This window comes from Anabrus simplex, chromosome 1, assembly GCF_040414725.1.
Source record: "Anabrus simplex isolate iqAnaSimp1 chromosome 1, ASM4041472v1, whole genome shotgun sequence".
NCBI lineage: Eukaryota > Metazoa > Arthropoda > Insecta > Orthoptera > Tettigoniidae > Anabrus > Anabrus simplex.
The window spans coordinates 534,155,649-534,166,348 of NC_090265.1; the positions used below are offsets into that span (position 1 = coordinate 534,155,649).

The window sequence follows — 10,700 nt, forward strand, 5'->3', positions numbered from 1 at the left end:
TTGTTTTGTTCTTTTGCTAGTTGCTTTACGTCGCACCGACACAGATAGGTCGTATGGCGACGATGGGACGGAAAGAGCTAGGAGTGTGAAGGAAGCGGCCGTGGCCTTAATTAAGGTTAATTAAATGCTGGCATTTGCCTGGTGTGAAAATGGGAAACCACGGAAAACCATTTTCAGGGCTGCCCACAGTGGGGTTCGAACCTACTATCTCCCGAATACTGGATACTGGCCGTACTTGAACGACTGCAGCTATCGAGCTCGGTAAGCTGATGTTCTCTGATGATTACTATTTTATGTAACACCGTAAGTAACGGCAATTAAGTCTAAGTGACGGTGCATTTTGTGATAGCCGACCTCACGATCAAAATACATTCTGACACACGGTCAAGATAATACTTGATTATTGTAAATTGAATTCTATTCTGTATATCTACGAGACGAAACTATCGCTGACTAGAAACATTGCAGATGTGAAAATGAATTTTATTAGACTGAGAGTTTAGCTTAGGTAGATCGATGAGAAGTTACTTCACTGGACAGTTCATGACGATACATGTTTGGAGTGTTGACAAGGTAGGTCTGTTGGAGCCTCACACTCGAGTTATATCGTGAATATCGTGATGGTGGTGATTATAGTTTCCAGTGATATTACGTAATATTAAAGGAGAGTTGAGTTAGTTTTCATTTACTGAACTTCACTGCAAGTGTTGATATTGTATTGAAGAATAGATTACACTATTCGGACATGTTGTTTAAGTTCGATTTCACGCTTTATTGTAGGAAATAGACAAAATAATATTTCCAGGTTCGAGTTCATATTTGTAGCGAATTTCACTTCACGTTTCAACGAGGATCAGATTTAAATATCCGCACGTTCGATTTCGCCTGGCAGTGTGAATGATGTGCTAACGTTATGGTATCTATACTGCTAATAATAAGAGTTGGTGTCTGACATTTCTTTGAGGGAGGTCCGTTTACTGCCTGCCGAGGCGGGATAAAGGGAGTGGCTGTGTGGTTGCCATGGAGATAACACTTCAGGGCAGCTCGTCTTGCTGGGAGTTGCCAAACCTGTCACTGTCACTGTCACTGATAAGAATCTGATTGTTTGTATAAGAGTGATCGCAAATGGGACGACAACGCCGGGCCAGGTAGTCTACAACAGATCAAAGCGGTCAGAATGCAGGAGGGAACAAGTGAGCCGGAAGCGAGGGGTAAGAGTGTGTAGAAAGGAATGCTGAAATGTGGCAACATCGTGAAATGGCACGTGCAGTGCTCCTCCCTCCAACCTTACCTGTCAGAGGCCAACTCTTATTATTAGCAGTATAGATACCATAACGTTGGTTCAACGACAGGACAAGGGCGTCGTCTGTACATAGTCAAGTCATAGATTAGTCATTTTTGCGAATCGACTTGAACGATGTTGGTGTTTGCAGTAGTGGATAGGAATGTGAAAGATATTAGCAGGTACTATTTAGGCCATGTTTCGGCATAATTTCCGATGATGATGATTATGATGATTATGCTTGTTATTTAAAGGGTCCTAACATATAGGTCATCGGCCCCTAATGACAAATGACAAATTAAAAGCCCAAAAACTGCCACTGACCACAAGTCAAAACGTGAGGACGAAGAATGAATGGATGAATGGATATGAATTTAAAACGATCAGTGGAACCGACCCACAGTGCCTCACATGCACAGAAGCTGGAGTAGAACAATAGAATTACTGACCAAGGGACTGCTTCTACTGAATCGATGATACTTGTAGTTAAAAGGGGTCAAAATCCAAGTCAACAGCCCCTCACAAGGGTACTTATCGCTAGGAAAGTAGAACCATAGTATTTGTCATCTTGCGGTACTAATCAAAACTCGCGGTATTCCACACATATGGTACTACTCACAGGTAAGGAAATTCGCACGTGTATTACAGACCTACTGTGTTTCGCACATTAAGGCGCCATTTACGGGTGACGGAAACCTATGGTGTTCATCACATAAGGGTACTAACCACAGGGACTCGTACTATCCCGTGGTGTTCCTCATATAGTGGGTACTAATCATAGGCAAGCCAGAACCATGGGTTCCCTCATCCCATGGTGTCGCTCATATAGTGCTACTAATCACAGGTACTGTAAAAGCCGTCGAGCCCTCGTTTGCTACTAATCACAAACCTATTTGGTACCCAACATAGTGGTACTGTCCGGCTCCATGGCTAAATGGTTAGCGTGCTGGCCTTTGGTCACAGGGGTCCCGGATTCGATTCCCGGCAGGGTCGGGAATTTTAACCATCATTGGTTAATTTCGCTGGCACGGGTGTTGGGTGTATGTGTTGTCTTCATCATCATTTCATCCTCATCAAGACGCGCAGGTCGCCTACGGGAGTCAAATCGAAAGACCTGCACCTGGAGAGCTGAATATGTCCTCGGACAAGCCCGACACTAGAAGCCATACGCCGTTTCATTTTCATAGTGGTACTACGCGCAAGTAAAAGCGACCCATGGTGTTACCCGCGTGGTGGTACTAATGACAAGTAGTTTCATGGTTCTAATTTGATCATCCCTTGGACGCCCCTTTTAGTCTCCTCTTACGACAGGCAGAAGATACCGTGGGTGAATTCTTCGTCTGCGTCCCCCACCCACAGGGAGGGGGGACATAATTTTTACTAGGCAGAAGATGCTCCCATAAAAGCGTTGTATCAGTAGTGGCATGAATGTAAGGGTTGTCCCACGTGGAAACCTAGCTAATGGAGACTGATCTTTACTGCTTAGCCGCGCGTGTTCAAGTTCGACGAACTGGAATGACCAGAGAACACCCAGCTGTTAAGATATTTTACTTTTTACTAGCTGATGTACCCGTGCTTCGATACGGAATTCTACATTGTATACAGAACTGTAGTTTAGGTAGAGTACACGTTGTGAGCAAGACTGTATTAAATTGTATAGCTCTTAACGTTACCCTAGAAACGTGACGGATAAATCACCAAACGTCTGTTCTCATATGAAGACTGCGTTAGGTAATTTTCATTGTAATGGTAGTCCCGCTTGCCTACCTTCATTCACAATCAGGTTGGGGAATTGCATTATAATGGCAGACACTCACTCTCCAACTTCCTTTTTACATCCTCAGAAAGACTGTCTTAATGGTTTTCCCAACTGAAATGAACATAGGTAATTACAATGACGTCAGTAGGAATAGCGCAAGTAAAAGCAATGATTTCACATGAAATACTCGATCAAATGAAAAACCACATTTTTCTCACTTTTAACGAACAGCACTACACTGCCGATCTAACAGTCCAAAATTCCAGAGCTGGAATGACCAGAGAACACCCCCCTCCACACACTCACTCACCCCCCCCCCCACACACACACATATATATACACGCACGCACAAACTTACAATACTCTGAACAAAGTTTCTATATTCATTTTAGACGTAAGAAAAACAATGTGTCGAAATCAACGTTCTTTTATTTTACAGTGATGTTACAGCAAATATACCCCCCAAGAGTTTGGAATATTATGGGATTAGGCGTGTTATGTTGTAAGGCGTTTGTAATCCTGTTGAGAGAGAGCACTGTATACACACAAGTAATTTAATTGCTAATTTAAAATACAGTAGATGTCGTTGTTTACAGTCTGTGTTGAGCATTTCATTATTGAAGACTGGCAGTAAGCATATACAGTGCAGTATGAGCTTCAGCTAGTGTTTCCTTTTCATGTGCAATGCGTTTTTGGTCGAGTCAGAATCGTGACATTGATTCACAGTGGACACACAAGCTGCAGAATCATACATTGTACGGGTTTCCTAAAGTGCAGTGTCAAAAACTTGGAAAACGCGCGGTACCGAGCACCAATGAAGTGACTAGCAGACCGAGGGTTAAGGTCGTTATGACCGCGTACCAGTACAGGGGAGACTTCGACTGCTAAAAAATTACTAGATATCTTCTTGAGGGCAACCGGGGTCCGTGTATCTTCACAAACTGCACACAATTGACAACACAGTGACCAATTAAGTTCGTTTCGATCGATTCAACGTGTTCCACTAGAAAATCGTCATCGTGTTAAAAGGAAAAGATGAGGCATCCAAGATCTTAATTGGGGGTTGGATGAATGGCGTAATGTCATGTTTGCAGACGGAACATGGATATCATGTAGGCCAGATACACGACGACAAAGTGTGTGGAGGTGTAAAGGACACGTCGGAAAGTACCCCAGCATGGTCAAGAGATGCATGCGTTTGGAGGTGGTGGTGCAATGTTTTAGGCTACGATTATGCATGACCATCGTACACCTTTCATACTAATTTTAAGGACCTTAACCTGCCTAGCGGTATAACAATGACATTTTTCGACTACTTGCACAATTCACTAGAGATGAATATGGTGCTTTATTCATTTCCCTCGATAACAATGCTCACCCTCATCGAGGCAGGCATCAACGATATGAACTGGCCATATAATTCGCAGGGCATGAACTGCACTGAACATTCACGGGACAGATTGAAATGGCTGTTTTTGATCGTCCGAAACTTCCATAGACACTCCCAGACCTCATTAGAGTTGCCTAGATAGAATGGGATCTTCGTCCTCAAGACGACGTCAATGTACTGATCGTAAACATACCACAGCCTGTCAAACATCTGAACAATGCCAGAAGAGGCCATACACGGTACTAAGGCAGAGTGGAGAAGGGATAACCTTCAATAAAACACACAAACATTGTAACATTTTTATTATTAGCTTATTTGCGTTAGATATTTCAAAGAAAAACATTTGAGTTTGTGAACGTTTACATTTCCAGGTTATGTCTCTCTGTGACACAATAAACAGCGTACTGTAACTTTATTGTTTTATTACATTCTTGATATTACAAACTTTTTTATCCTTGTATATATTGTTTGTGTAGAAATGCGAAGGTAGGACAAATAAAGTTAGTTTCTCTACTTTATTTCTCACAAACAAAGGAACGAAGCTCGCTTCAAGTTTTGTATCCATTACTGTAGTTTCAGTCCCAGCAATTGACAGCGCACAGGTGCGTAAGTCGATAATGAATAACCACAGCTTAACGGCGGTTGTAAAATTGTGAAGGTACTGAACGAATGGTAATGGAAGGCGGTACGCGCTGTGGTCTTTTCTGTACGCGGAAAACCCAGAAAGTGGCAAGGATTGTGTATGTATCCGGAGGGAACGGTCTCTGTCCATCAAGTACGAAAAGAGTTCCATGAATTTGCAGATGTTGAACGACTGCAAGATCAGAATAGCCATATTTCAACACCAGAAGAATTCGTTAATGTATTCATAACAAACGATTTCCCAGGGACGATAAAGTAGTGAAATGGCTCAATAAGTAGGACGCCGCTTTCAGTCGTCAGGGAATTTCACGCTGTGATGAGTGCTCGAACAAATTTGGTCGGTATTTCGCATAAAAAAGGAATGATACTAAAATAAATCAGAGTTCTTCATGTTGACCTATCTTCAACAACAACAACAACAACAACAACAACAACAAATGGGAAACTTTTCGACTCACCCTCGTACTTACAGGTCTATTGAATTGGATCTACTACTACTACTACTACTACTACTACTACTACTACTACTACTACTACTACTACTACTGCCGGCCTCGTGGTTTAGGAGTAGCGTGCCTGCCTCTCGCCCGGAGGTCGCGGGTTAGATTCCCAGTCAGGTCAGGGATTTTTCTCTCGACCTGAGGGCTGGTTCGAGGTCCACTCAGCCTACGTGATTAGAACTGAGGAGTTATCTGACGGTGAGATGACGGCCCCGGTCTCGAAAGCCCAGAATAACGGCCGAGAGGATGCGTCGTGCTGACCACACGGCCCCTCGTAATCTGCAAGCCTTCGGGCTGAGCAGCGGTCGCTGAGCAGCACAAATCCCCTTCAAGGGCGTTAAGTGCCGTGGGAGGTATTATTACTACTACTACCGGGCGAGTTGTCCGTGCGGTTAGGGCAGCGCAGCTTTCAGCTTGCATCCAGGAGATAGTGGGTTCGAATCCCAATGTCGGCAGCCCTGAAGATGGTTTTCCGTGGTTTCCCATTTTCATACCAGACAAAACATCACACATAACACTATCCTCTACCACAATAACACGCAGTTACCTACACATGGCAGATGCCGCCCACTCTCATCGGAGAGTCTGCCTTACAAGGGCTGCACCCGGCTAGAAATAGCCACACGAAATTATTATTATACCAGGCAAATGCTGGGGCTGCATCTTAATTAAGACTACGCCCGCTTCCTTTCCACTACTAGGTCTTTACTATCGCATCGCCGCCATGAGACATATCGGTGACGGTACGACGTAAAGCATTGTAAACAAACAAGCAAACAAACAAACAAACAAACAAACAAACTACTAGTTTAACATCAAACTAACTTCTCTTTACTGTTATTGGAGACGCCGAAGTGTCGGAATTTAGTCCCGCAGAGTTATTTTACGTGCCGGTAACGAGGCTGACGTATTTGAGCACCTTCAAATACCACTGGACTGTCCCAGGATCGAACCTGCCAACTTCGGCTCAGAAAGCTAGCGCTCTAACCGTCTGAACTCTTCAGCCCAGCGGGATATTATAATGCTTTCCGTTCAAATAACATTTAAGATGTTCCCGAAACACAGAACTTTGCTAAGAACAGACGTCTTATGGTCCGTTATTGATGAGTTATGCCTGTTTATGTTACCAGCTGGAATGGATGGAATATTTCGCATTCATTTTGGAGTCATGAATTCTGTCTTAAGGTCTCGTATCAGTCAAGTGATTGCCTAATCGTTACGAGTTCGATTATATCTGCCCTTCCCCTATGACCAAAATAATTACGATCGTCTCATTGATACGTCATTCACTCTAAAACATGCTCTTCGGTAGCCGAAAAGCCATCGAACTACACTGACACATTTTGAGGATTTCTTATAGAATGCTAGTATAGGCCTACATACATGGCTACAACTACTCGAAGTAGGTTACAACTTTGGAATATCTGTAACTCGTACACGATCGATTATAGGACGTGTGTTCATAGGGAGATTTTGTGCTGTTTTGGTGTGCACTATCCACGCTCCGTGTACCGGTACTTCCCACATTTTTTGGAATATCCTGTGTATTTTATAGTTCTACACGCGCATCCATGGAAAAAACTGAGTAATTACGTGAAATCTGAGAAGCTCCTCAGTACGTAGAGGCTGCTGTAGTGAATATAGAAGGCGTTCACGTCGCGGTCCGCCAGGCTATCTTAATTGACTCCCCGCTACGTACAGTACACTTGCTATAAGTAAGATTCATGCACTCGCAGTAGCAAGAGCTGTTTTTCTTCATTTGTTTGGCGCAACGAAGCAAGAGGCATGCAAAAGGTCATCCACACACGCACCGGAACTCCCCCGGGGTTTCTCGCTGTACAGTTCTCGTCTCGCCAATAAAGATACTCTCACTGAAGCTACACAAAACTTTCAAATTAAACGTGGCATGAAGAAGAAGGCTTAACCAAACATAATGTGACACCAACTTTACAAGCATTGGTCTTAATTTGACAATCGGGTTTAGTGATAACGACCTTCGTGGAACTTTTATAGGCTGTATTTCACAGCTTAACCTCATATATTTACATCAATTGGATTTACTTTTTCACTATCTGCCAGGAAACGCAATAGACGTAAAGGACGTATTTTACTTTAGAGTCCAGTAATACAATACGTATTTACAAGGGCCATCTCTATTGAACTATCACTGTTCGTTATTTCATTTATTCAAACTAGTGATTGTTTGGAATGTTCATAGAAAAGAAACGAGTAGAAAAGGTTGCATGCGGCCGTTTATGGGGTGGCGGGGGAATCTACAATAAAAAATAATAAAATACCACTCAGTAAATATTAAACCGATTTGTAAGAAAACATAATAATGGTTTAAATAGTGCAATTACGTTCATTATGGCTTTTTAAATGATCGAGACGCATCATATATTTTGTTTTTTGGTTTTAAAATTTGGTGTTAAACTTAGCAAGGTCAATATAATAATTTGTAGTGTTATGTTGGGTATTCATTCACAACAACTATTTTGTTAATAATTGCCATCGCATCTTAAAACAGGTGATTTTACAGTGCTTTGACTCTAGGTATTTCTGAGTTTTCAGCCATTTTAACAATGGATACTACAAACTGTAAACAATATAGGCTTATAGTTGCATGTCCGTGCAAAAATTGATGTTATCACTTTAAAACTGGTTTGTATGGAGCATTTCAATTTCAGAAACAGTTGCTCTTTTAGAATAAGCAGAGCTTGAGTGGCCATGTCCAGTTAAAGGGACGCGTAGCTGTAAGTCAGATATAGCTAGAGAACCCTTAAAAATGGCCGCACATGCAAAAGAAGCGTACTTTCATGTGCACCAACGTTTGGAGTGTCCCATAATACCAAAATCTCATTATCTGGGTTTTTGACCCAAAATCTCAGTGAATTTTCTCCTAATGTGCCTTGTTGAATCCTACGTCGATTTAACCCAACATACCGCAATACAAATTCTAATAGATAGAAAAGTTTGATTGATTGATGATTGAATATTGTTGTTTAAAGGGGCCTAACATCTAGGTCATCGGCTCCTAATGGTACGAAATGAGACGAAATGAAATGACACGTTAAAAATCGAAAATCCTCCACTGACCACAATTCAAAACGTGAGGACGAAGAATGAATGGATGGATGGATATGAATTTAAAACGATCCGTGGAACCGACCCACAGTGCCTCACATGCACAAAAGCTGGCGTAAAACAATAGTATTACTGACCAAGGGACTGCTTCTATAGCACGATACTCAATCGATAGGGGGGTCCTAACCGGTTTGCTGGCGGACTTGAGGGAAATAAAATACCTCTCGCGTACCAAACTCACAACCCCCTGTGGGTGGGAGACACAGACGAGTAATACACCCACGGTATCCCCTGCCTGTCATAAGAGGCGACTAAAAGGGGCGACCAAGGGATGATTGTATTAGAACCATGAAACTCCTTGTGATTAGTACCACCACGCGAGGAACACCATGGGTCGCTTTCTCTTGCGCGTACTACCACTACGTTAGGTACCAAATTCGTTTGTGATTAGTAGCAAATGAGAGCGCGACGGCTTTGACAGTACCTGTGATTATTAGCACTATATGAGCGACACCATGGGATGTTGGAACCCATGGTTCTGGCTTGCTTATGATTAGTACCCACTATATGAGGAACCCTCCCCTGCGAACCATGTGACCTTGCCGTGGTGGGGAGGCTTGCGTGTCCCAATGAAGCAAATAGCCGAGCCGCAGGTGCAACCATATCGGTTGGGTATCAGTTGAGAGACCAGACTAAGGAATGGTTCATCGAAAGGGGGGTAGCAGCCTTTCGGTAGTTGCAAGGGCGGCAGTCTAGATGATTGACTGATACGGCCTTGTAATAATTCTCAACATGGCTTAGCTGTGTTGATACTGCTACACGGCTGAAAGCAATGGGAAACTACAGCCTTAACTACCTCCCGAGGACATGCAGCTCTCTCTCTGTATGAATGATGTACTGATGATGGCTTCCTCCCTGGTAAAATATTCCGGAGGTAAACTAGTCCCCCATTCGGATCTCCGGGTGGGGACTACACGAGAGGGGGCGATCATCAGGAAAATGGATACTGACATTCTGCGAGTCGGAGCGTGGAATGTTAGAAGTTTGAATCGTTGTGGTAGGTTAGAGAATCTGAAAAGGGAGATGGATAGGCTAAAGTTAGATGTAATTGGTATAAGTGAAGTAGGTCGGCAGAAAGAGCAAGACTTTTGGTCCGGCAACTACAGAATTGTCAACAAAAATTCAAACAGGGGAAATGCAGGAGTTGGTTTAATAATGAATAAGAAAATAGGGCAGCGGGTAAGCTACTACGACCAGCATAATGAAATAATTATTGTCGTCAAGATAAACACCAAACCAATGCCCACCACAATAGTGCAGGTCTATATGCCTAATAGTTCAGCGGATGATGAAGAAATCGAAAGAATATATGAAGAGAGAGAAGATTTAATACAATATGTAAAAGGCGATGAGAATCTAATTGTGATGGGAGACTGGAATGCAGTGGTAGGCCAAGGAAGAGAAGGTAATACAGTAGGAGAATTCGGATTGGGGCAAAGGAAAGAAAGAGGAAGTCAGCTGGTTGAATTCTGCACCGATCATAATTTAGTCCTTGCCAATACTTGGTTCAAACACCACAAACGAAGGCTGTATACGTGGACGAGACCTGGAGACACTGGAAGGTATCAAATAGACTTCATTATGATTAGGCAGAGATTCAGAAACCAGGTGTTGGATTGCAAAACTTTACCACGAGCAGACGTCGACTCTGACCACAACTTGTTGGTCATGAAATGCCATCTGAAGTTCAAGAAATTGAAAAAAGGAAAGAATGCGAAAAGATGGGATCTAGACAAGTTGAAAGGAAAGAGTGTGAGGGCTTGTTTCAAGGAACATGTTGCACAAGGGCTAAATGAAAAGGCTGAAGGAAACACAATAGAGGAAGAGTGGATAGTCATGAAAAATGAACTCAGTAGGGCTGCTGAAGAGATGTTAGGAAGTAAGAAAAGATCAACTAAGAATCAGTGGATAACTCAGGAGATACTAGACCTGATTGATGAACGACGAAAATACAAGAATGCTAGAAATGAAAAGGGCAGAAAA

The 10,700-nt window shown here is 42.8% G+C and overlaps 1 protein-coding gene across 1 annotated transcript; it reads left to right on the forward strand.

Annotated features, from left to right (window-relative positions):
- Nucleotides 1-9,740: 9,740 nt before the first annotated feature.
- LOC137499180 (craniofacial development protein 2-like) lies at nt 9,741-10,454 on the forward strand (the record flags this gene model as incomplete). Its single annotated transcript, XM_068227114.1, has 1 exon — nt 9,741-10,454. A coding segment is annotated over exon 1 (714 nt), but the record flags the coding sequence as incomplete, so codon positions are not given.
- Between the last annotated feature and the right edge of the window lie 246 nt (nt 10,455-10,700).